Source organism: Macrobrachium nipponense, chromosome 47 (genome assembly GCF_015104395.2).
Source record: "Macrobrachium nipponense isolate FS-2020 chromosome 47, ASM1510439v2, whole genome shotgun sequence".
Lineage (NCBI taxonomy): Eukaryota > Metazoa > Arthropoda > Malacostraca > Decapoda > Palaemonidae > Macrobrachium > Macrobrachium nipponense.
In genome coordinates, this window is record NC_087222.1 from 27140012 (window position 1) to 27167968 (window position 27957).

Below are 27957 nucleotides of genomic sequence, written 5' to 3' on the forward strand. Positions count from 1 at the left end.
CGGCCTGTCCACAGCTCCTCAGGTCTTCACAAGCCTGATGAAGAATGTGGCGAGGTTTCTTCACCTCAAAGGAGTAAATATCTCTCTGTAATCTGGGACGCTGCTCTCAGGGCCAGATCAGAGAGACAGTGCTTGGAGGACCTAAAGTTAACGCTAGATTTGATCAAAGCGTTGGGATTGCTCGTGAACCTCGAGAAGTCTCAGCTGATCCCCAGACAGGACCTAGTCTATCTGGGATTCGGATGGATTCTCGGGGTTTTCGAGTATTTTCCTTCGCAAGAGAGAATCGCAAAGGTTTGGCGGATAATCTCTCTCTTCTTAGGGAAGGAACATACGTCGGCGAGGGAATGGTTGAGCCTTCTAGGGACCCTTTCCTCGCTAGAACAGTTTCTTCCCACTAGGAAGACTGCATTTACGTCCGCTTCAATTCTTCCTCAAGAAGTCTTGGAGCTGGAAAACCGGACAGCTTTCGGACGTTTTTTCGCCCATTCCAGTGGAGATAAAATCGCACCTGGGAGTGGTGGTTGCCCCCTCTGCAGAACAAAGGGATCTCTCTAAAAACACAGAACCCAGACCTAGTGTTGTACTCCGACGCATCGGAGAAAGGTTGGGGAGCGACATTAGGCTCAAAGAAGAGGTGTCAGGCACCTGGGAACCAGCACAGGTGACTTGGCACATAAACAGCAAAGAGCTCTTCGCCGTGCATCTGGCTTTGAAGAGTCTAGAACTCTGGTGTCGAACAAAGTAGTGCAAGTAAACGTGGACAACACCACCGCACTTGCCTACATTCGGAAACAGGGGGGGACTCACTCCTCGTTCCTTTACGAACTGACGAGAGACCTATTGCTTTGGACGTCCCACAGGAACATCTCCCTGCTGACAAGGTTCGTACAGGGAGTAAAGAATGTGAGGGCGGACAGACTCAGCAGGAGGAACCAGGTCTTCATACAGAGTGGACCCTACACGAGGAAGTGTGTCTCGATCTCTGGTCTCTGTGGGGGACTCCTCATGTGGATCTCTTCGCAACATTCATTTCCAAAAGGCTGCCAGTCTTTTGCTCGGTCGTGGAAGATCCAAGAGCACGTTATGGTAGACGCCTTCCTGCCTAAATTGGGTCTCGAGTAGACGTATAGCTTTTCCCCCCATCAAAATCTGGGATTAGTAATGAAAAAGTTTGTGGCGTCAAAGGAGACGAGGATGACGTTAATAGCCCCTATTTGGCCGGCCAGGATTGGTTCACGGAGGTGGTAGAGTGGATCGTAGACTTTCCAAGATCACTACCAAGAAGGACGGATCTTCTCAGACAACCACACTTCAAGAGGTACCATCAAAACCTCCCCGCTCTCGCTCTGACTGCCTTTCGACTATCGAAAGACTTGTCAGAGCGAGAGGCTTTTCTCGCGAAGTGGCAAGCGCGATCGAGAGCACGCAGAACTCCACTACGAAAGTATACCAATCGAAGTGGGAGGTATTTAGAAGGTGGTGTAGATCCAAGAAGTTGTCCTCCTCCACTACCTCTATAGCGGAAATTGCTGATTTCCTGCTATTCCTGAGAGAAAAATCTCATCTAGCCGTATCCACAATAAAGGGATATAGAAGTATGCTCTCGACTGTATTCAGGAATAGAGGATTGGATCTGGCAGATATAAAGATCTCCACGATCTCATAAGGTCTTTTGAGACTTCAAAAGTCTAAGGAAAACCAGTACCCTCCGAACTGGAACCTAGACGCAGTCCTCAAGTTTTCTGTCATCGGAAAGATTCGAACCTCCTCATCTGGCATCGTTTAGAGACATCACCAGAAAATGCCTATTCTATCTTTAGCTACGGCAAAGAGAATTAGTGAATTACATGCTCTGCAGGATAAAGTAGGATTCAAGGGAGACTCAGCTATTTGCTCGTTTAAGACCCTGTTTTTAGCGAAAAACGAGAATCCCACGAATCCCTGGCCTAAGTCATTCGAAGTCAAAGGCATGTCGAGTCTCGTAGGCAGAGAAGCAGAGAGGTCTCTATGCCCTGTTAGAGCTCTGAAGTTCTACCTTCAGAGAAAGCATCAGATGGAGGCTCTAGACAAGGTCTTTGGTGCGCGGTAAAAGACCCCACAAGACTGATGTCCAAGAATGCGCTGGCATTCTTTGTAAGAAACGTCATTACAGACGCTCCATAAGGTCTGTCCTGACGAACAGTTACAACTGTTGAGAGTAAAAGCTCATGAAGTGAGAGCTGTAGCGACGTCTTTCGTTTCATAAGAATATGTCGCTTAAAAACATCATTGATACGACATTTTGGAGATGCAACTCAGTATTTGCATCTCATTACTTGAAAGACGTTCGTGTGACTTATGAGAAGTGTTTTCTCTAGGTCCTTTCGTATCGGCGGATACGATTCTGGGTACGGGAGCCGACACCAATCCTTAAATGTATATACTTTTCTTCTTTTTGGATATGGTCTGGAGTCTCTTCGAACAATGGAGGACTTGGTTTAGCACGGGCGGCCGTCTATGTTGTTCAGTAAGAGAATCTTGTCATATCCAATTAGATGAGTATAATTTTTTTTTTTTTTTTTTGTAAATTATGTATGTGTGCGTAGTGGTTTTGAGTTACGGTTGTTGTGACGAGTTCGGGGATAACTCGGAACAATCCTTAGTTCTAACATATGGTTAGGATCAGGTGGTCGGGATTGGTTATGTGCTCCTTCATCAGGTGTATTGTCATATAAGTGGATCAGCACCCATTGACAAAGTCCTTTTAGGCTCTGCCGAGTAAAGCGGATAAGACCCCATCGGCAGACCCACAAGAACTCTTGGCCATAGATCATATCTCGCTAAAGTTTCTTGAGGGTGATGCAGACTACTGGGCAAACACCCACGAAGTCTACCACCTATCAGGTAGGAACAAGGTTTTTATTATTTACCACCTACAACATATGTTGTTTACCTGTCTATTCCATATAGAAGCTGTCTCTACCCTCCACCGAAGGGTGCCAATCAGCTATGTATATATCTGACAGGTAAGTTGATTGTATGAAATGTATTGTTATGTTACAATAAAGTTTCATACATACTTACCTGGCAGATATATACAATTAAAGGCCCACCCAGCCTCCCCGCAGGAGACAGGTGGAAGAGAGAAAATATGATAGAAAACGGGGATGGTTCCTAGTCCTGCCGCCCAGGCAGGCCGGTAGATCACCTGACCTACCTGTAGCGAGTGGCGCGAAATTTGAATTTCTGTCGGGGACGACGGAGTCTTAGCTATGTATAATATCTGGCCCAGGTAAGTATGTATGAAACTTTATTGTAACATAACAATATCATATTTGTGGCTATTCCTCATAGAAAAACACTGCGTATATGCTCATTTTCCGCGAGTAATGCGGGGAAACATTCCCGATAGAAATCCTCGAATGTGTGAGTCCACGAATTCGGAGAACGCGAATACGGGGGGTCCACTTTATACACCAGACATACTATTTCCCCTGGTACACAGCTGCTGAGGATTCTGCAGAAATCCAGACATCTTGTTATGCATCAAGGATTATCCTCTCACTCACAGAAGATGCTGGATAGTCTCCAATCTTGAAGTGCCAGTACTTCCACTGCCTGATGGTATATGCCAACGTGCGGATTATTTCTCAGGTCCAGGAGAAAACATCAGATAGAAGCGCAGAGACATCTTCACATGATGGTGGCTGAAAGTAAAGTACAGTGGACCCCCCGTATTCGCGTTCTCCGGATTCGCGGACTCACACATTTGCGGATTTCTCTCAGGAACGTTTCCCCGCATTACTCGCGGAAAATTTGCGCATTCGCATTATTTTTCCATGAGAAATACCCACAAATTCTTGGGTTTTTTTATCAATTTCATCATAAAATGCACTTTATGTGATAAAACTATTAAAAAAAACAAGTATGAACATTTTTAGTGGGTTTTCTTGAGTTTTAACTAACAAAATACGTAGGCTGTTTTTAGTGTTTTTATAGGGGTTCCAAACATTCGCGGGTTCTAACTATTCACGGGGGGTTCTGATATGCATCCCCCACAAATACAGGGGGACCACTGTAGTTAAATGACCTTGTCTGAGTGTTGAGTGATGGTTCTAGCTTGCATTCTCAAGCTTCAGGTTTGTTTGTTAGGAAAAATGCAAATGGCTTTAAAAACTTTATACATTTCAACAAATTCTTGATTCTGGTTTCAGGGAAGGAGCTTGGGAAAGATACTCCAAAGTTTAATGGGTACAGTTTCGTAACTGCCCCATCACCAGTGCCTGGGGTCGACGCTTCTCCCCTGATGACATGGGGCGAAGTTGACGGAACTCCCATACAGCTGGATGGGAATCAGACGCCTCTCTTGAAACGACACACGCCGGGACCTTCGTATAGAATACCAAAAGTGCCTAACAGGTTTGAATCCATTTTTATTAACTTACTCAGCTTCTAACCTTCTAAACTGAAGGGAGAAAGTGAATTAGTTCTGGAACATTCTACTTAACTATTGATAATTTTAGGAGATTTATTCCTTTTCTACGGCAATAGACAAATGTCATTTCAGTAACTTACTGTAATTGTTTTTGTGATACATGAGACCCCTCCCTCTCTCTTTTTGGTTAGAAGATTAGCATTGAAATCCAATTTGGTTAGACCACAAAAACCATTTCCCTACCTCGGTGGGACCTTTTTCCTAATGTTAGGAAAAAAGCCCTGGGAAACATTGGACCTATCATGAAAATTTATTAAGTTGACTCTCTTACAGAGATTGTTTTGTTCCTGGACGTGCAGTAAGAATTTGACATCTTGCAGTCCAAGTCAAAGAAATATTTCAGTCATTTTTGTATGTCGTTCATAAGCCCATTTCATCTTCACAGTTTGGTAATCGGATGAAATTTGAAGCGGCAGAACAATTCCTTTTGTTTTTGTGAACTTGTAACACTTTCTGGTCATCCAAAAAGTAATTGTAAAATTTTTTCTTTTGCATAATAAGATATATTTCTAGAAAATTGATATTTTCTTAGTTAATGTATAAAATAACTTTCTTTAGCAGGATCAAAGAACTACAGTATATACACTGTATGATGTTTGCTACAGTGGGACAAAGTTGTAAATAGTACTATACTAGTATAAGATTTTGTGAAAACATTGTAATGTTTTAATCAAATAATTCTCTACAATTAAGTTAAAGTTAAGTGTATTGGAAAGATTGATATACAAATGATTAATCAGCCAAGATAGTACGTATATTGCAATGGTTTGAAGATGAAGTGAGAATTGGATGTAAAAGTGGCAGGATGTGTCCATGTAAAGGGAAATTAATGAAGATAAATGAACCAGTGATCTTTTCATCATTTCAGGGATCGACTCGGACACATGTTGGCCGAACAAGTCAACTTGAGGCACCGTAACAAGAAGTCCGAAGCCGTGTCTGTTGCGAGATCGAGTCTGGGTACACCGTCGACTTTCGGCCAACACTCGACGTCCGAAAGAGTCACTTCCATGTCCCCGGCTGCTCAGAGACTCCTAAGCTCAAAGTTGGGGATCAGCCATGCCACAGACAAAGCCCTACGGCAGTCTTACACGCCCTCGCCGCTGACTAGACTAGGCTCGAACACCCCGGGCGCCGTGACACCTAGTTACGCCCTCACTCCAGAAACTGTCAGCCTACCGTCGGTCACGCCCAAGAGACGAGGGTCTAAGAAACACTCTAAGAATCTTCCTGTTGCGGGCGACAGAGAAGCATCTGTTGGTCTGACGGATAACCTTTTGGACTTGCCGAAAAGACCCAACACCACTACGGGCAAATCCGAGCGTGGTGGGGACACAAGGAGGTGTGCCGCAGATTTCTTCTGATACCATGCGATTCATTGCTTATCACGTCAGACTATACTTGCCTTTTATATGTTATTTCCAAGATATATATTACAGTAATGTTTAGATATTTTGGTATGAAAGAATTGTAATGTCCTCACCTATTAATAGCAACTAGTGATTCACGATATTCCTCTAGAAGCTGTCGTGATCCTCATCCACATTGAGAATTTGAATAAACAGATCTCATTCCCATTATCATTGAAGTCACTTGCTCAGATGTTACAAATGTCATGACATTTATATCACAATTTCTCTTATTCCTATGAGGTAAACTTTTGGATATTAGCAAAGTTTCTTGTTTGATGTCTAAGATTAGTTTTCTGTGCTAAGGAAAATGTTTACGATTTTTATTTGAGTAATTCAAGTTCTCTCTAATTTTAAGAAAGAAAATTTGTAATATTCACAAAATCAAAATTTGTTTTTGGCCTAATAAAATGGAAAATTATGTGACGAGGTGGTATATAGTATATCAAAATCTTCCAGGGATAAAAATATTCCATTAAGGCAATCTGTGCATTATTGTAATTAGAATTATATGTGTTAATATGTAAATATGTGAAACTGAATAGATATATTTGTAATTGTTATTTAAGGCGTAAAATAAAAATTGTGTTACACAGTCTTACAAAACTAAAAGGTAATCAAATGTGTGTTTATTACGTTCTTGGTTATAGGAACTGTTGCGAATGCACGAAAAAACTCTTTGTGAATGAATTTATATATGTTTTTTTAACCTACTGAGGTTGAAAGATGCAGTTTTATTGTCAGATTTTGTCTAATGGTTTTGTCAGGATCTTTAACATTTCTGGTTTACCTAAGTATGGTACTACATTGCTAAAAAGAGTTGTTGGGTAGAGAAAGAGAGAAAAAAAAAAAAAGTGTGCCTGTACTTATATCAATTTAAAGCCGGGCCTTTTCTTGTGCAAGGCTTGAAAAGTGTGCTTGTTCTGGTTGAAGGGATGAAATTGTGTCATGTTTATTGAAGGTTTGAAAAGTGACTGGTTCTTATGTTTATTGAAGGTTTGAAAAGTATGACTTGTTCTTATGAAAGGTTTTGCAAGTGTGCCTGTTTTATTAAAGGCTTGAAAAGTGTGCCACTTCATATCAAAGCCTTGAAAAGTATGGTTGTTCTTATGAATGGCATGAAAATTCTGCCTGTTCTTATCAAAGGTTGAAGAGTTTTACAACCGTGCCTGTACTTTACAAGAAAACAACTCTACGTTAGGCTTTTAAGAGCTTAAACTTCTTGAACATTTCAGATTAATCCTTAGTCAGGTTGCTGGCTTGAGTGTGCCTCGTCCACCAGTTTCTACCATGAATGGCTCATTTCGTAGTTGGTTTTGGGAGATATTTGATGGACATATCTCCCGCTCTTGAAACTAGAAGTCTACTGGTCTCTTTTTGGAATTCCAGAACGTTCTTCGGCCTACCTCTCTCCATTCCCGTCTTTTCAGGTGCACTGAATATGGACAAAAATGAGTCGTTCCTATACCTTGTCAAAGCTCTGCAGTTACATTATTGCTGTCAGCTTTGGTAGATCCCACTATGTACATATATATGTTTGGCATTCCTTTCACTCTATGTTCAATCAATTTCACAAAACATTAAAGCCTTTTGGCTTAAGGGTCACTAAATGTTCCTATTTTGGCCAAGAAAAACCTTGACATTTGCTGAAGTTTGAAGTTCAATTCAAGGCTCTTCAATTAGTCGTGGATGTCAGTTTCTGTTTTACACCCAGGATATCTTCCATATGAACACTGTCTAGTAACCTTGATACATTTCCTATTAATGGTGTATTGCCAGAGAATGTGCTGTTGACAATAGTCACAAGGTGCCATTTAATGCAAATCAATCAATCACCCTTCTCATAGTTTTCTTTTGTACAAAGTTGGTTAATTGATTTGTGCAACTGTGTGTTTAGTGTCATTTGATGAATGGAAAACTAGCTTCTTTTTACATACCACTTGGAATTGCCTTTTTATATCTGCCATCAGAGGAAATGGCTTTTGTAAGAATAATGTACATACCATCGGCCTGTCAAGATTTTCATCCCTTTAATTAAAGAATTTCCTGGTTCCATGAAGTCTCTTTTATACCAGTCTGTTGTGGAACAAAGTCATTTCTGTAGGGTGTTTGTGCCTTCATTGCACTTATTATGGTGTACTGTCGGCATTACTTAAAGGGCTTTTACGTCCTTTCGGCTTGTCAAGCCATGGGGCTGGAAACTGCTAGCAGTTTCATTTATAGATCTTTGTACTGCATCCCATTTATTTATTATCATTTTTTCCTTGCTGTCTACCTACCTTTCTTCACTGTCTTGAGCAAGGAGTGGCTGAGTAGGGTAGTGTGGGGGTGTACCGTACTATTAGTGGAAAAATATTACTGAAAAATCAGATTTAAACCTTTAAGATAAGGCTGTGGGTCAGAAATATTTCCCAAGGAATGGGCTACCTATGTCACACAACTAAATTTATCAATACGAAACTAAGGGACCTTTTTTTTGGCCATTTACCAAAAATTTCCATTTTTTTATTTTGTACGGATCACCCCCATAGTGGGGGTGATCCATACATGCTATGGGGGTGTTCCATACATGCTATTTTCACCCCAAAAAAATTCATTACAAATTATAATGAATTAGATATTGCTGTCTAAAATTAAACAAACACATTATCTAAAGTGTTCTATTAATGAACGAGCAAAAGAGAGGAGTTTTTTTGGCCTCATCTTGGCGATCAGTATTACATTTCCATTTCATCCCTGCAATACCAATAAGAAGTTTTATGAATGATATTTTGCTGTGTGAAATAAAACAAATAAGCATCCAATATTGTTTATTTAAGAAAACAATGGAAAAATAAAGTCCTATTATTTAAGAAAACTGGAAAAATAAAGGCCTACCTCATTTCGTGTTTTTGAAAAAAAAAAAAAAATGTATCCAATCACCCTACACGATTATAAACTTCACAACACATGTACAATACTGCAAATGCTCACTAAACATCATTACATGTGTAACATCACATTTCAATTGCATTCAGAAAATATTTATTTTTTTCCCTTACCATTTCAAAAATGTAACTTTTTTTTGGCACCTATTATACACCTGGTACTCGCATTTCTTCATATTGAATGTAAGTAAACTATTACGTAGGGGTTTTATCTTGTTTGAACGTAAAAAATAAAGTATGTAGAAATTTTTGTACGCTACACCCCCTCACAACAATGTACGCTACACCCCCTACAAGCCATATTGCCTTCAAACCATTATCACAGCAACAATGTTGGATAAATCCTAGATATATCTTCATATATCACCTACATCTGCCTAATATTCATATTCAATATCTCACCAATAGGATCAGGCTACATTCAAGATTAGGAAACGATATGATATGGATGTCTCAAATTAAATCGGATGCTACAAAAATAAAAAATCTTACCTCCAATCCATATCCGTCGAGCTAGGAGAAATGAAAGCATCCATCTTGGTTCACTGATGACGCTTCACATCTCAGTGCTGCCAACAGAGCTCTTCTTTAAATTCTCTAATTTTAACAGAGCTTGTACGGTCCACCCCCATGTACGCTAATCCCCCACATTACCCTACCTGTGTCTGGCTTTTTAGCTCAAAAGTTTGTGATTCTAATAAGAGAATGAGAGAGAGAGAGAGACATAGTACTCATTGGCCATAGAAAGATTTCTCTCTCTTTATGTCAAAAGACTTAACAGAAGACCTAAAGCAATGGTTTATTTGAAACACCACTGTGACTTTACAATCATTTTTTATTGAAAAAATTTCATATAAAGATACATATATTGTAATACTTTTTTTAGAAATTTTATCTTTACATTACATCTTTTGTGGAATTAGGTAGTTTTATAAGGCTAAAAAAAAAAATGCTTTTCCTTAATTTTATTTTAGAAAAACTTAAAAAAAATGCAATTTATCCCAACAGTAAAAGTGGGTAACATAAAAAAGGAATCCTTCAGTTACTGACCTCTGTGGTAACCTTTGTAAATTTCGCATTTCCAAAATGCATTAGTTTGCATATTAATCCAATCACGATTTACTGTTCAATATCATACCCCATACTCAAAACTGTTTTAATGAAAATAAGCAATGTTAAAGTATTCTAGTTCATTGTTTTACAAATGTGTGAAAAATTATTAAAGGTGTTTTTTATTACCTGCTAAGCACAGCTGTCATCTTAGACACTGTAGCTGAAATTTGTACCAGACAGATTCACTAGATTTTCAGTGCTTGAAATCCTTAGGATCAAAATTAGTCTTTAGAAAAAGAGGGAAAGAAACCTGTGGAAAAGTTTGTAATAATAATTTTTAAATTTGTATTTATTCTAGGTTTACAACCAGGAACATTTTATATAGGAGTATTCTTCAGCCGAGACTGGAATCTGTTGTTGAAACTTTGTAACTGGGTAGTTAAATGGTGGTCAAGTGAACTTACAGGTGAAGACCCACCAAAAAAGTTACTCTGAAATGTCAAGAATGGATCCATGGCCTGTGACTTCCCGAGTTTTAGCTGAAAATGAACTAGGAAGAACCACACTACTTCAATGGTGACAGAAGAAAAATGCACATTGACGGCATAAGGGAGAATACTAACCCTTTTTAACCACCAAGTTTCAACAACTAAACAACCTTGCACTGAGAAACACTTCGACATAAAAGGCAATGGTTTGTACTCCCCTATAGACAAAGAACTGTTGTGAGTTGCATACAAAGAAAATTCCATACCATTATTACAAAAACATGCTGCCTGAATGCTTTATTTCAAAGGGATACCATTTTCTGACCACGTTAACATGCAACTGGTCCCTATGTCAAGAGTACCACTGATGTACAAGAAGTCACACAAAAGAATCTGTATCAACTCCAGACAGTTTTAAAAACCTAAAGAGCTTTTTTCAACTTATAATAAATCCAAACACTGATAACAGACACTTAAAAATATGGAATTAAAAACATCAGTGCAGAACTTAATAAAAGTTTCTTCAACTTAAAAAGATTTTATGAAAGGCTACAGGACCCAACTTGTCCCGTAGCAGATTTGAGTGTTTGCTAATGTGTCTATAGCTCCTAAATACAAAAGTGATTCAATATACAACACTAACTGGGACATGAAAGTCCTCAAATTTACATTTAAAAAATATAATACACTATCACAGCTGAAAAGTCACAGGGAAATGAAACAAAATAATGGGAAAATTCCATGGAAAAATAATCTTTGCTCCACTTCACGGCTCAGGCCAAGAAAATATTGTATTTATAAAATCAAACAACCTTCGGAGACATTTGCTCACATCTTTCTAAATATGTGGAGGCTCGCTTAGAAGATGAAAGCTCTCCGTTGTACTATAGGTCGAATCACCACCGCGACACTTCGTCCAACTTACGGCACACGAACCCACGTCGCACTGAACAGTAGGTCAGCTTTAAAATTACCTTTACAACAGAGCAATTTTCAGTATTAGAAATTTTTCCACATTTAAGAGTAGAAAATGTACCTTAACACAAAAGTATGAAAACTTCTAATGAAAAGCAAGTATACAGTAGATATGTCCTTTCAAATTTACATCATCTGCTAATTTGGTAGCAACTGAAAAAAATGTCATAAGTAGTATTATCATTTTTACTTGAATAAAAAGCCCTTTTCAACATAAATAACAAATGCTCCTTTTGATGTTATTACAAAATAAAGGAAGAACTAAATGAAAAAAACTACAAATGCCTGAGATTTTAGTGGTTAGACCATTGACAAGAGCAATGAAACCAATCGTCGTTGACAAAGTTTTCAAAAGTGACTTGACATTTCAGAGCAATATAACCATTCATTGAGCATCTACATAGCAACATCGCTCGGCCTCGTGACGCCTGGAACAAACTCACTCGCTCACAATCACTCAGACATCCTATTCTTTAACAGGTTTAAACGAAAAATTACCAGGAACAAAAAACTATTCCAGGAAATAATGGCAATTGTTCCATCACTTGACAGTAATGGAGGTTTGGCCCCCATTACAATCATTCACTATTACAAGGCCCTGCGATGATACTCGGGTGGGGCGACGCCGTAGTCCTGGATGGTGTAATACGTTTCCATGTTCTTTACTGTGAACCTGAAAGAAATTCCGTGATCAGATGTTTGTCTCGAGATTATTTTGCAAAATAAAGTATGACACAATCATATTTTTTCATATAAACCCGTAAAGTCATAGGTCCAAGTATCCCCAAAAACATGTATTCTTTCTCAAGCAGTTAGAAAAGACAAAGCAACTGTTTGGAAATGTACACCTATTACCCATCAGCATGTTATATCCATCCTTGTTTCATGTATAAACAATGCAACATACCGTGGATGCGAGAAGGGAGGCAAGTAATTGAGAGTCCCAGTCAATAATTAGGTCACTTGGCTCCAGTGGAGCACTTTAAAACAGAACAGGTTACTTACTAAACGTCAAGGTGTTCTCATGAGGTATTGTTATTGGCAAAACATCTATGAGAAAGGTAGAGTTTTGTACCTTTGATTAAAAAAAAAAAAAAAAAAAAAAAAAAAAAACAAAATAAAAAAAGGGGGGGGGGGGGGGGGGGGGGGGGGGGGGGGGGGGGGGGGGGGGGGGGGGGGGGGCAGGAAGTGAGATCTAAACACTTCTCCATGAGACAGAATGACAAACTAACTAGTGGAAATTAAAAGGAATAGAAAAAATAAATTAATAAGGTGGAGACGAGTAGACTGGAAATGAACTTAGGCAAAAAGTCTGATTACGGTGACTGGATGACCAGCGACAAAAAAGAACAATCAGCAGTTGCCTTCTATTTGTCTTTTTGAAGAAATGGTGTCAAGTGGTGTCAGTCTGAACTCTGTATACAGTAAATACTGAGTTCCACAATTACAGATGTTTTATAAGAGGTGCTCAAGAGTATAATTGAAGTGCAAGATTTTTATGGCCAAACTGTATACCTAACAGGTACAAATAAGGAAGAAAAAGAGATAAAAATGCTGTTGTAATAGTTAGGCAGGTCTCAAAAAGAGGTAGACAGTAATTCTGAAGGAGTCAAATGCAGTAATAAAGGAAAAAAGCTGCAGCACATACGAAATGGATAGATTACTGGTATAATTATAAAGATGTTCCTTTTGGACACGAGATGACAAGGGATGTGAAACGAGTGGTCAGAAAAGCAGAGGACATGAAAGCAACAGAGCAACCCTCAACAAAGTCATGGAAATCACGGGCAATTAGCTCTCGTGCTATAGCCGCAGCTTACGCTCTGCAGGGTAGTTGCAATGCACATCCCCTCACATGAAAAGGTTTCATCACTCCATTGCTAAAAGTTGTTGGTATTATAACTTACCTGAGAAAATCCTGCAAGTGGAAGTTCAATAGTGCCACGCTTTTTGCATCCAGCTGTGTATAAGCTAACATCTGACCCAGTCTCACTGAAAAGAGATAAAACATTATTAGCAACAGTTTATTTTCAAAATATCTACACCTGCATAAAATTATAATGCCACCAGCATTGAACAGATAGATAACTGCGTAGTAATTTTGTCGTCATCTTTTTAAGGAAGGCATCCTGTACTTCAGATTTAAATTACTCAACAGCAACTTTTTATAATACATTAGTAATAATTGCTATGAGCTTCTGAATTAGTAAACCAGAATGAACTTACTGATGTTTTACACACAAACTTACTATTTAATTTCTTACATTTCACTAAAGAAGTATAACCAGATCTGTGGTTAAACTGCAGTATAGTTTTTGCTTGTTCCTTAGCTCAAGAGTAAATGCACTTTATCTAACATGTACTATTCATTTTGCCTAAAGTAATTGGCACACCCAGTTTATACTTGTGTTTTGTTTGTATGGCATTTTTACGTTGCATGGAACCAGTGGTTATTCAGCAACGGGACCAACGGCTTTACGTGACTTCCAAACCACGTCGAGAGTGAACTTCTATCACCAGAAATACACGTCTCTCACCCCTCAGTGGAATGCTCGAGAATTGAACTTCTATCACTAGAAATACACATCTCTTACCCCTCAGTGGAATGCTCAAGAATTGAACTCGCGGCCACTGAGGTGTCAGGTCAAGACCATACCAATCACGCTCGCTGAAGCGCTTATAGCTTTATACTTCTGGAATTGGAACTATGAGATTTAGGTCTAAGCCTGATGCCAAGCTTTGGGACCTATTAGGTCACTAAGTGCTGACAGTTAAAGAAGAAATAAAGCAGGTTTGAAAGGAGCAACAGGAGGAAAACTTTGCAATTGCACTATGAGACACCATTAGGAGAGGGTGGAAAGTAAGGTGGAAGAAAAAGGATATGAACGGAGGTACAGTAAAAGGAATGAAAGGGGGTTGCAGCTTTGGGCAAAGGGAACCTGCAAAGAATATACTTCTGGAGTTCCAAAGATTCAAAGACATCTTAAAAAGATAGTTTCGTAATTAAAGAGATGTTATTCCGATTCAATTACAAAAGAAGGATGTCTTACCAAATAATCTAATTAGGTGGATAAATCCATATATACTGCTAACTTGTTTGTCTTTATGCTCCTGGAGAACGTCTGCGTACTGCGGCCGCTCGAATTTGTACAAAAGCTGAGTACCCAGCATAATGTTAAAATACTCCCTTAGCCCTGCGACGACTTCTTGAACGGCACTCTCCCTGAAATAGGAGAAATTAGTTTAGCCTCTAAAGTCCATAAAATAAAGGTGACAATAGTTTAGCCACTACAATGTGAGGACATCTTCCAATTACAAATATACACGAGAATATCAAGAGATACCAAGGGACAGCTTAGCTGTAGTAGGAACTAATGCAACTATAAAGCTCGGTTTCCACAGAAGAAATGTCTGAAATATGGTCTGCATTTAAGATTAAGGAACTGTATAAATGAAAAACATGCTGGATCACTCTTCATGTAGATGAGAATAAATGGAAAAGCAGATTTCACAGCTACAACTACCAAGACCAGATGAAATGTACTGATTTCTGAAAGAGGTTTCTTTCTGTCCTGTCTAAAAGCTTACGCAGAAGGTTTGAAAGGTGTAACAAGAGAAAAAACCTAGCAGTTGCATTATAAAACAATCATTAGGGGAGGGTGGATAGCAAGTGGGAAGAGGATATGACTGGAGGAAGTACAGTAACAGAAATGCCTACACTGCCGGCACTGTCCCAACCCTCAACTGAGCTGAACGAACATTAAAAAATGCCAATAAATCATATACCAACGACCAAAATTAACATTTTTCCCTCCAAGAACAAACTTACTTGTTTGGCGTATTGCTTTTGGTGTTTGTTTTAGCCCGGATATAATCGGCCAGTATGACATCGACTGTCACACGAGCTGGAATGATGGGGAGCTTGCGCTGACGGTTAATGAGGTCCCAGTCATCGACGAGCGCAGGCTTCAACTCGTCCGGTAACTTGACGCGGACTTCAACGGTCGTCATGAACTGTTCCTCCTGAAATGTAGAGTTGAGAAATCTAGGTGAGGAAACAGTTGCAATGACAGTAGCAAAACTCACAGCATGGGGAGTGTTCTTGATCCTAATGCCTAGGTAAAGCAGTATAATAATGGGACTTTCACTTGTCAGAAAAAAATAGATATATACTATATAATTATTCTAGTTCTCAAAAGAATATTAATTTGACACAATTCCAGGAACAATCATACTCATAACATACTAAATTCTATCAAAATAAATGTCTCAAAGATCAGTCCTATAGTCTATATTCATTGTATGAAAAATCTCCACACACAGTCTGGAGCAATCTTGCATGATCAGATAAAAAGAAAAAAAGGGACACTACATATCTAATCAAATTGACTACAGCATCATTTGTTCACAAAATGTAGCAGAAAAGCATAATTGCTTTCTAATTATAATAAAATTGCAACCATATAACAAACCTCCACTTTAGGAGTTCTGTGTATCTGCACAGAGCTAGTATGATGAATGAAAATGTCTAATCGTCTCTGAGAGTTATATATCAATTAAAAGGGCAGGTTTTCATTCCATAACATAATATATATACAGACAAAAAAGTAAGACAGAAAGCAGCTAGTCAACACCACAAACCAGACCTGTAGCGATACAATCCAATAAGATCTCGGGACTAAAAATTATCTCGCCATGCAAAAGCTAGATCAGTAAAATATTCAAGGAAATTAAAAGTTGAAAAAACAAGTCAATAAAATACTCTAGGAAGTTTATACATTAAAAAAGTCTAACTTAGTTTGTCAAAGCAATTGATCTTGAAATGACCACACTATCCTGTACCTTCTGCAAACCTATGGAAAGGTCTACAGTACTTCTATCACCTACAATTAATCTCAACATAATACTTGGTTCCCTGCATTAAATATAACCATTTACTCCAGTCTTTTCACACTAAATCATCTTCCTGGATCAAATAGCATTTCTACTAATTTTAAAGGGGACATAAGGATACCTTTCACCTATTCCAAACTACGAAGAGGAAATATTCCACAGAAATCAATTTAAAATTATTTACATTAGCCAGACTAAAACTTCACACATTGTGTAAATCTTTCGGCTAAGAACACTATGCTGCCTGCATGCAAGGACCACAAATGGCAAGGCGCAAGATTAAGTCATAAATAGATGAATTTATCAAATAGAAGGAGAATTATTGTAAACTTCAACAATACTAGTAGCACACTTAACCAGGTCTCCCACAACCCTTCCCTTAAACTTTTCTTTTTAATCTCGTACAGGGTACTCCTTCATTGCACCTAGAGCAGTGCTCTCTTGGTTCACTAACGGATCATTGAGGTCCCTTTGCCATAGCTACAAGTCATTCAGTCTTCAGCCAATAATTGCTGCACTCAAAGAATGGGAATGTTCAAGACCGCATCTCCTTTTTTTAATTATTACAGGCCGTCTTCGCTTAAGATATCCAAAACAGCTGTTCTTAAAATAGTAAATCTATTAGGGGTAATAATACAAAAATAGTTATACTATACAGTAATTACTATCAAGTTTTGAAAGGGATCCCAATCACAGACTTGTTTAACTGGCCAAGAGGATTTATTCTTCACTGGGAAATCAAAAGGTTAAGCTGAAGAAACTGGACAGCCAAACAGGAAGAGGCCAATGGAAATAGAAATAATAGTCTAGGGCTGAAAGCAACACAGCTAGAGACCAAAGGATGCTTCAATGAACCAAAAGTACTGAGGGAAATACACAATTTGTTAAAAACCATTAAATATTTTTTTTGTACAACAGAAGGGGCATTTTGTGTCCACTTCCTAGCCTATTCAAATTTAATCATTTCAACAGGATCAAAATCATTCGTTTACACCAAATCTATTCACATAACCACCACTACCAAAGCCCTCTTTAATACAGAAACAAAAACTTGAGTGTTTTATCACAATGACATGAATTTACTTCCCCTTTTTCTGTCAGCATAGAGCAAGCAAATATTTGATTTTATAAAAAGCTCACGTCTGCCAACTAAATAATCAAAATGACTGATTTGGATTGAGTCATTCTGTGAGATATAAAGAGTAATATTTAAGATAATTTGTTTTTCAAACTGAAAACTACAATACATACAAAAAAACCAAAGACTAAAAAACAATAAATAACAAGAACAATAAAAAGTAATTATCTTTGGCAGAAGATTAATCCAATCCAACCTACAGGCTCTTGCTATAAGACTTCAAAAATGATTCTGTCAGGCATGTTTATATCTGGTAAAACCCAAGTTTATAAGTGTGGTTTACTTTCCAATTGGATAACTTGTGGGTTGTCGACGAAATTAAGTTGCTTGTTATATATCAGTGAAATTTCCTGTTCTCTGCAGAACTGACTAGATATTTTAAGCTCTTCTCCCGGATCTATTGTAGCAGTGCTTAGCACTGCTCTCCTACCAAAACAGCAATCTCTTGTCCTCACACTGAAAGACAGTCGATAACACTTCCCTAACAATAAAAAGATTTTAAATAAAATACAACGGTATAATCTTTTAGAGAAATTAATGTTTACATGTTTAATGTACACTTATCTTACATTCTGATTTAAATGGTGACTTAATAACTGTGCTCTACGATAACAAATAAAAATACAAGAACTTACAGTACTAACTTTAACTGTTGTACTATGAAGAGTACAATTACTTGAATATAACTAAATAATTTGCAAATGACTCATTACTCTTCACAACCCAAGGTAATGAAACTTACGATTAAAACAAGGAAGACTGTACAGCAACTTGTATCTGAATGACTAACCAACAGTATACCTTTTTGGCTTTAAAAGAACAGTACATTTTCTTCTTGAAAAACACAGCTTTGCCGTCACAAACAGCGGCACTGGCCACGTCGTGACTAAGCCACTTAAAACTACTCTACAAAAACACAGCACTTCGCCATATCTGACGGACGTTAAGACAACTACGACAACACAGGCTAAAACGTAGCAAGAAAAAACGTAAATGCACTTAGGAATTAGTGTGAATGAGTGGAGAAGACATAATTACGTTATCTACAGTCCGTGAAATGACATCTCGATCTTGAGCTGCTCCGCTCTGCAAAATAACAAAGGGAAACACATGGTATTATACATTTCAGCGTTCAGAGAAAGAGATAAAGTCTAGGAGGTACTACATTACTACATTAGGCTAAGAAAAGTTTTTTTAATTCACAACACCCTCTGTAAATTCCCAGGATAAGAAAAAAAAAAAGTTTTCTTCTTGAGGTTTATCACTGCACCTGGTTCATGTGGGAAATGGGAAAACAGTTCACTACAGTACCCAATGTAACAAGTGAACGATAAAATAGATAAATCAGTACCCTGAAGTCTCCTGAAGAAGTTCTCAACAAGCTTAATCTACCAGATTTAGTGTTTCAAAGACCATAGACAGGCCCACAAAATAATATAAAAAAATATGTATTTCTCTCTCAATATGAACCAGCTTTCAATGCAAATATTAAACCTGTAAAGGAAAATCTTTAGGCGCAAGATTACAATGTTTTCTTAAACACTCTCTTTGCAAAAGTCCAATCACTTTTTAGGAGAGTGAAGCATAAAGCTGGTTTCTCATAGCAACCCATTAATCATATTAAGCTCTCAACCAGGCTCCCAGACTCACAGCCTATATTGACATAGCAGCACTCTGCTATGACACTATCACTCACAGCCTCATGTGCAGACCAAGAACACAACTATGACAGTGCCAGTTTTGAATACAACTGACAGGTTTGTATGAAAAATATGCAATATAAACTCGCTTGTCATCATAAACCCATCAACTATGTGAACAAGCTGCTACTTAGGTTGGAGGTCTGTAGTGGGACAGGAAGATCCAGAAGTTCGATACAAAGTCTCTCACTTAGCCTCACAATAATTAGAATTGTATAATAACGGTTTTCTCAATGAATGACATCAGATAAAAAGCTCTTTACACAGCCCTGAGGATGCTCAGTGAGAGAGAGACTTATGAAAAGGAAAGGCTTCCAATGAAAAGACAGAAGGTGTCAAGACTGGAAAAAGGTCTACATTTCCTAATCCCTGTTGGTATTGTTGCTACACAGCTTGACATCTACTGGTTGCTATGAGAGGGCTACAACGGCCTTCCTAATTAATCCCTATTGCTCCTCATTAAAAAAAGGTACTTTAAAAGACTCACTACTTCTCAAGCTGACACAGAATATTGCTAAAAAAAGAATGAGCTGAGGTGCTCTAAATCAAACTGATGACAATATAATGTAGCCCCAGGTATCATTCAAGTATTCCTCTTTGCTTTTGTCAAACAAGAGGCATCGAGTCCCAGGAATATCATGGGCTGCAATAAGGAATCATTATGACTGACAGGTTTGTGTTAATGGTCTAAACATGAAAAAATTAGATCATCATGGCTTAATATTATCTCTGTTACCATGAAGCATGAGCACACTTTCATGCAAACCAAGCCAAAAAATATTGTTAACTTACTAGGCAGGTTTCCATAGAGCAAATTGTCTGCAGCTGAAAATAGAAGAGCAGACAGAACTAATGAAAAATGCAGATGAAACTGTAACAAAGATCAAGATATAATTGTTTGTTTGCCTTACCATATGGCAGTAGTGAATGTCAGAGAAATTAAGAAGGGTACAGAACTTTTCAACCAGCAACATACATAACAACAGAAAGGAGTATCTCTTATCAGTAAAATCTTGGTTTCCTAACAACACAAGACCTTAAATGGAACATAGAAACATGTCATAGTTGAATCAACTGTATCAGGTGTTCGCATACGAACTGAACAGTATACCGACAAAAACTGTCTAGTCCCAATCTGGAACAACAGATAGGACAAATGAAGTATTTCCATTCACATGTCATTAATTTTGCTGTCCAACTCAAGGGAAATAGAAAGAATACTTTCAAGGAAAGGCTTCAAATAACCAAAAGGGAATGACAGCCTTTCAAATAGCCCATGATGTACGGAGACAAATACGTACAAGATTGCCTCGAGGTAAAAGAACCGAATATATTCATACACATTTCTACAAAAGGTTAACAATATAACAAATGATAAATGAAAAACGCCAACCAGCTCCTTTAAAAGGAATCCTACTTACAGTTAAAATTTGTATACAAGAACTTTTATACAGACAAACAAAAAGTTTGCCTATGACCAGCTTCCAAAAGCAGGTGCACGAAGTTGATCCTAAAAAATATTGCATATGAACAGTTTCATGATAAATCACACGAAGACATTACAACAACACTCATAATGATAACTTTGCTGATTATCCAACAAGACACGCTTGTGTTCAAATATTCACACAATCATCCAGGCACTACTAAAATTGACAATTTTCATTTCGCTGAAGTGGCACTACTTTTCTCTATCGTTCTTTCATCTCAAGTTTCATTCTGCATTTAACAATACTCTGGGCCAGCCCCGTGAGAATTCACAGTGATTCACGACGTAACCTGGGTAACCTGATTTTAATCAATAACCTATAACTAAGCTACGCATTCTGTCATAAGGTATGAATGAGAACTAGCTACTCTTGTGAGTGGACATTTTCCTAATGGGTAAAAGAACCTAGATGCAATGATAAAAACCTCTCGGAAGAAATAAAGTACCAAGCCAAAAAAGTCAACAGAAAAGTGTATTACTTAATCTTCAGCTCTAAACATAATGAATACACAATATACTGTACAGTCCTCCTTATTGGATGAAACGACTCCCAGCAAAGCTTATGTGCATCTCTCTAAGTCTCACTCTCTCTCTCTCTCCTAATTGTTCTAAGTTATATAAAAACCCTTTTTTAAAATCACAAATAAAATTGATACATACATCTATGGAAAGCCTACTTACCAAAGACATGCTCAAGATATATTTTACGGTAGGAAAGTTATGCATGATAGCCGTTCAATAACTCTTTTGACGGAGAAATAAGTAGCTGCAAACAGAGGTACCAATACAAATTCTAAAGAAAGAACCATTCCTGCTAATGAAGGCTCAACGTACAATAGCGAAAAGCCTACCAAATTTGCCTAAGAATCTCCAATTTTTTAACATACAAACCCCTACGTCCCTTTCATACAGATGTTTAGGGGTACCGCTTGGAATTACTTCAACTTATAATTCAAACATAATCACCTGTGATTACCCATTTAAAGAATTATCCTCAAACTTTTTTTTTTCCTGGCACTCAACCATTCAAACCTTTCACGTACAATTTATCACAGTTCTTCATTTGATCAAATGGTCACAAGTAAAATTCACATGACAAACACAATACACAGGAATTTTTAAAGAAATCTTCACATGAAACCTGAAATAAATAGGTGTGTCAAAAACTAAAAAGCCCATTTCTCATATCTATTATTTCAAACTTAGCATTAGTATGTGCAGTGACCCACTCAAGTGACAAGGAAGCTTGAAAACTGACAAAACATAGTTCTGTGCTAGGAAAGAGATGAGAAGGGCCCTCACGAATGAGCACTTGAGCACTGGGTGCAAATAAAAGCTTTCATCCCTGAAAAGACCCCGCAAATTTCGAAGGCATCAAACAGTGGCTAAAAATTCAAATTTCAAACAAAACTCAAGATACCGAGTCCGTGTTTCCTTGGTTGAGAAAACAAATGGGAAAATACTATTTGTGTCCAAAACAAAAGATGTAGAAGAGGGAAAAAGGCCTTCTGCCCTTCCACCTCATGCAGAAACATGCAAAATGATGTCTCGGAAATTACTGTGCAAGAGCGATGGTGACAAGAGGTGAAAATATGAGGAAAAGTTATGACAAGACCTGACAAAAGGATAGGAAAAGTTACAAGATCCGACAAAGGAGGAGAGAACGTTGTGAGATCTAAGTAGAGGAATCATGCAGCACCAACTTTTACTGCTTTCCCAACAAGTGCACTATGAGTTCCTACCTCTTCTTTGGTGTTTTTACACAAACCACACTGCAAATCTGAGGGCTACAAGAATGATGATGCAAATTTGTGATGATGATAGGCGTAGCACATCTACAGAAAATTCTTAAAACATTAAGTATTTTATGTAAACATACAGTCATAAAATCATTACCTCTGTTAACATACCCTCTTTACAGCTCATCAAAATGGGAGAAGCAATTCTATTATGTTTTCTATGCCACATTCTCTCACAAGATAAAATATAAAACGTGATAAATGGGAAAATGCATAACTGAACCTATATATCCCAGGTTGTTTACAAACCCTGCAAGCAAGAGAAGGGAAATTTTATTCTTGCGTACCAGTACCCTCAAAAATGTTGAAAGTAATTCTCTTACGAAAATACACAATAAAAACTAGACTGTCCCTTCTTTTCTGCTAAGCTTTTGACTAATAAATGCTCTGGACTGTCTCAAAAGTGCTTACAAGTGCCTACAAAACAAGAAAGGGGACGTCTTCCACAACAACAAAGGCTCACAAATGACGAGCAACAAGGAATGCCGAATCCTGCAAAAGCAGACTGGAGAACAAAAGTCCCAAGCAAAGTGGCTTCATTCCACACAGGTGAAAAGTAAAAGGGCCCCTTTCACCTTATCAGTTGCAAAGATGGAACAAGCAATTCAACACTCAAGTGGCAATACCATGCATCCAATTTAGTATATATTTTTTATCTCTAATCCTTCCTCATAAAGCATGTGTTTACTTGACAGAAATTCTCTCTCTTCTTTTGACTACTGATAAGACTAATATTGCTCTGAAGACATCAGGTCAACCAGGTAACATCAGTCAATCTTGGTACCTCCTTTGGATGCTACTCATGCACAGTAAGACTTCCAGGATTCATTTCCTTCACAATGAAGGACAGGACTTGTCTATAAGAAGCAACTATGAAATATCTTGACCTATATAAAACCTGAACATATCTGCTTCTTCACCATCAAATGCATCTTCAACCAGCCTCCTATTCTGATGAATGTCTAACACGTTCCTCTAACAAAGAGGGCGTATCCACAAAAAGAACTTCTACATGGCCTCCTGTTTTTCGACATTTCTGACTAAATGCTCCTTTTTCATTCTACATCATATGACTACATCAACAAAGCCTTGGCAATCCCATAATTATTTATAAAGCCACATCTCTCAACAAATACACCACTTGTAAAACAATCTCCCAATGGATTCCAGCATGAAACATCTTGATAATACCATGGACACCTCAAATATCTTTGCATAGCAATGATTTCACAGTGGAATGAAGGGAAGCACAATTTTCCAAGACTTTAAATCACAAGTATAACCTCATTGTTTGTGCACCTGTCACAAACTTGATTGTATTAGTGCTCTTTTCATCAGTGGTAGCTCACTTTTCTTAATTTCTTTGCTATCTTCGCTTAATTATTTGTCAATTTTGTAAAAACAACATGAATATTAGGTATAAAGTTAAAATATTTCTAAATTTTTAAATTACCAAATAAAAAATTTAATGAATATTAGGTAGTAAGTTGAAATATTCTTAAGAAAACACAAGTAAAAAAAAAAGACAAACTTGAAGCAAAGTTAAAGACAGAAACTCGAGCTTACTGATTCAACGGACGGGTCTAACTTAGACCGTTTCCTCCGCGCCTCCGAATCGTCTCTGACGGAGCTGGAGTTGGTCGGGGTGGAGGCTGCAGAGCGTTTCCCCGGCCCGCTGCTAGATGGAGTGGAAGATCTAGAGTCATCTCCGCCCCCACTGCTGGTGTTTCCTGATCCGGCGCCGGTGGGGCCACCCGTTCCCTTTTTCCTTTCTAAGGCTTTCTTTGTCTTCTTATTTTTTCTGGAGAGAAGATTGTAATAAGTAATGTACTAAGTGTGAAACGTAGTAAAAAAATCACTACTGCTTTCTACACAAAACATTCAACCTTAATTTAGGAAGCCTAGCTTGAAGGCTCCACAATAAAATAATCTTTTTCTAAAATCGGAAAATTTTCGCTCTCGCGAGAATGATAGTTAACATCTATATATAATATGCAAGGAGATATATTAGTTCTTTTATTACTTAAAATTTATGACAATAGATGAAATACTACTACTGTGCTCTTAAATATGAAATAGTTTTACCCATCTTATACCCTTTACTAGACGATTCCTACCAAATACTACTAGCCTCACTCTTGCATTACGCTATTATATACATAATATAAAACTTTCTTCAAAGGTTCCTGTACTTAATGTCTAAAGGGAAAGAAAGCTAAAATGAACTGAAAATTCCTAACTAATTTGAACAAAATCAACCTCTCAATAAAAAGAGGAAGGACTTACAAAGACGCCTCATGGGCTTTCTGTAGGTCCTTCTGTCGGCTGATGTTGGCGTCGTTGAGCTTCAAGACACGACTCTCCGGAACCCACTCGTCCCAGCTGCAATGCAATGGCCGTGTGGAGTGATTGTTCAAAGAAGCAGAATTACAGGGAGTTTCTACATGCTACCTTATATATATAGAAAAATTTCTGACGTACTCCTGTTGGATACTAACAAATATTGAGTCGTCTGTTAGACCCTAATACGACTAGTCGACCAGACACATTTTTGGAAAACTGCAAAATAATATTAGAAGGTACCGGGCCAAGACAATTCCCAATAATAATTCTAAAATACAGTTTCTTTAATAGTGTTAAAATCCATTCATGTGTATAGATATAAAACATTTACAAACAACTTTAATATAACAATTTAATAATATTTACATATTTAGCGGCACTAACATCTGAAGGCAAGGCTATCCTCAAAGTCAAAACCACGACAGCAAGAGAGGCCCACTTACTTTTTATTCCAGCCCGCATAGTGGATAAAATACTTTATTTGTTTGTCCTTGACTTGAACGCGCAGACACTTAGCCTCGTAAATCAAGGGTCCGTGGAAACATAGCACCTTTTCACCTATACAAAATTAAACAAAATTAGAATGCTTTAAGAGACTGTATAACAGTAACTCTTTATGCAACAAAAATCACAATTTTTGAAAGTGAATTGTATTTTTCCTAACTATATAAACCTGAGGTCCTTTACATAAGAAATTACTTACAGTGCCAATTGGACTGGTCATAAGATTTCTAACAAGGTGGTTCGGCAGTAACTGCTCGTCCCGCCCGACTGGAGGTAAACATACCACTTTGCTTTAGACCCAGGAACAGAGTGAGCGGTGGCATAAGGTGGGACTATTTGTAAAGGACCTCAGGTTTGTACAGTTAGGAAAAATACAATTTACTTTCAAAAACTATGATTTGTTCCGACACGTTATACAAACCATCAGTCCTTTACATAAGGAAGACTAGCTTATTGGTGGGAGGAATCTGAGTCTTGTGAACAGACTGGTGTTTGCCCAACCTGGGTTCCCTCCCTGGTCGTAAGAGCAAAGGGGGGGGAACCTAGTCTCTGTCCAACTGATCGGAGTGAGAACTGCAGGATCAGTGGCCAGACCTCTGGACCAATTCATAGGGGAGAGGCATGCGCACCTCTTATGAATAGCAAGCAAGAACTTATGTCATAAGTAAGAAGCCAAATATAAATTATTGGGTTTGTTTCTTACTGATGTCTGCTTCCCCCCTTGCTGGGGAAGGGACGGATAACGCTTCTATCCCTAATGAAAGGGATAGAATGGAGTTCGGTTGCGTAGCTTACCTGCACCGACTTCCTGTCCAGCATGTGACGACCACTACCCTCTGCCCACAAGAAGAGAGAAGAAAAGAGAAGGAAGAGGAGCTAGTCACACTCATTCATTCTCCATTCATGTGATATCACAAGGACGCGATACAACCTTGTCCTGTTAAGGAGCTGAGTAAGCTACACAACTTGTTGAGCAGCCACCATGGGTCCCAAGGAAAAAGTGTCCAAGGACCTATGGGCAATATCCCGAAGGTAGAAGGAGGTGAAGGTGGTGTGGTTGGACCACACCCCTGCCTTCAGCACCTGTGCGACAGACAAGTTCTTGCAGAATGCAAGGGTTGGACCAATACCTCTAACTTTGTGGGCTCTCGGACAAAAGGCACTGGTGTCGGCACTCCTCTCGGAGTCGTACGCTTTCCTGATCACCTCACAAAGCCAGAAAGAAACAGTGTTCTTGGACACTTCTTTCTTGGTCACCCCAGTGCTAACGACAAGGCGTCGACACTCGGGCCTGAGGTGACGAGTTTTCTTCAGATAGCACTGTAGCACCCTCACAGGACAAAGCAGCATCTCTTCCCTATAAATACCGGTGAAGTCCTCTAGGGAGGGGATCGTGAAGGACTTCAACCTGGCGCCAGGGACTGAAGGGTTCTGAGAGATATTTCCATGGAGGAGGAAATATCAACTCCTTGCAGCTTAAGGACTAGGGCCAGGGCGGCTCTGTATCCTTTGACTGCAGAGACAGAGAGGAGCTTCTCTTAGCGAAGAAAGACGAGGAAATCCGCTACCTGCTGAAGAGTGACTCTGAGTGGAGAGAGACCCCATCTATGACACCAACCACAGATGACAGACCACTTTCCCTGGTATACTGCTGCAGAGGACTGTCTGAGGTATCCAGCCATCTCTGTTGCTGCTCGGCAAGAAAAGCCTCTCGTTCACAAGAGATGGTAGATAACAGCCATCCGTGAAGACACAGGGAATGCACTGCCTGGTGGTACCTTTCTACATGCGGTTGACAGAGCAGGTTGTGCCATGGGGGAATCTCTCTCGGCCAGCAGGTCTGGATACCAAATGGCAGGGCCACCAGAATCATCAGAAGATTCCTGGTGACCAGCACCCTGCTGATCACCTTGCGAATCAGGCAGAACGAGGGAAAGGCATGGACTACGAGGTTGTCCCACGGATGTAGGAACGCGTCCTCTGCAGCTGCCCATGGGTCCGGCACAACTGAGAAGAAAACCTGAAGTTTTCTGTTGTGCCGGGTGGTGAAGAGACCCAGTACTGGATGCCCCCACAGGTCGGAGAGCCTCTCCGCCATGTCTGGGTGAAGAGACCATTCTGTCCCTATCACCTTATTCTGGCGGCTGAGCTTGTCTGCCACTACCAAGTGAGCTATGGCCCACTCGTGCACCTGCATCATCAACTGGTGCAACGGGAGGGACACTAGGTCCCCCTGTTTGTTGACGTATGCCACTACCATGGTGTTGTTGCTCATCAACACCACCGAGTGTCCCATAAGTCATTCCTGGAATTTTTGGAACGCGAGAATCGCTGCCTTGAGCTCCAGGAAGTTGATGTGAAGGTGGCTGTCGTGACGGTTCCACACTCCTGCAACCAGCAGCTCTTCCAGGTTTGCGCCCCAACACTCAGTCGATGCGTCTGAGAACAGAAGCATCTCCGGAGGGGGAGTGCGCAAGGTCACTTCTATTAACCCTTAAACGCTGAAGCGGTATTTTAAAAATCGTCTCGTATGCCGGCGGCGTTCGCAAGTGAGCGCCGAAGCGGAAATTTTTTTTTTTTTTCAAAAAATCAAAGTACGCTTAGTTTTCAAGATTAAGAATTCATTTTTGGCTCCTTTTTTTGTCATTGCCTTTAGTTTAGTATGCAACCATCAGAAATGAAAAAAATATCATTATCATATATAAATATTGGGATATATGACAGCGCAAAAAAAAAATTTCATATATAATTGTATACAAATC

The 27957-nt window shown here is 38.9% G+C and overlaps 2 protein-coding genes across 2 annotated transcripts in view; one reads left to right on the top strand and one right to left on the bottom strand.

Moving 5' to 3' along the window:
* Positions 1-6576, top strand: part of LOC135204817 (splicing factor ESS-2 homolog) — a 45197-nt gene extending 38621 nt beyond the window's left edge. The window contains exons 6-7 of the mRNA XM_064235006.1: positions 4197-4401; positions 5346-6576. Coding sequence (XP_064091076.1) covers positions 4197-4401; positions 5346-5841 — 701 coding nt within the window. The 3' untranslated portion in view covers positions 5842-6576. The remainder of the gene's footprint in view (positions 1-4196; positions 4402-5345) is intronic.
* Positions 6577-9628: 3052 nt separating this feature from the next.
* Positions 9629-27957, bottom strand: part of LOC135204818 (mortality factor 4-like protein 1) — a gene marked incomplete in the record, with an annotated part of 82450 nt that continues 64121 nt past the window's right edge. Inside the window, 9 exon segments of the mRNA XM_064235007.1 lie at positions 9629-12002; positions 13237-13321; positions 14380-14552; positions 15159-15352; positions 18399-18446; positions 19853-19885; positions 23915-24149; positions 24635-24730; positions 25135-25249. Coding sequence (XP_064091077.1) covers positions 11918-12002; positions 13237-13321; positions 14380-14552; positions 15159-15352; positions 18399-18446; positions 19853-19885; positions 23915-24149; positions 24635-24730; positions 25135-25249 — 1064 coding nt within the window.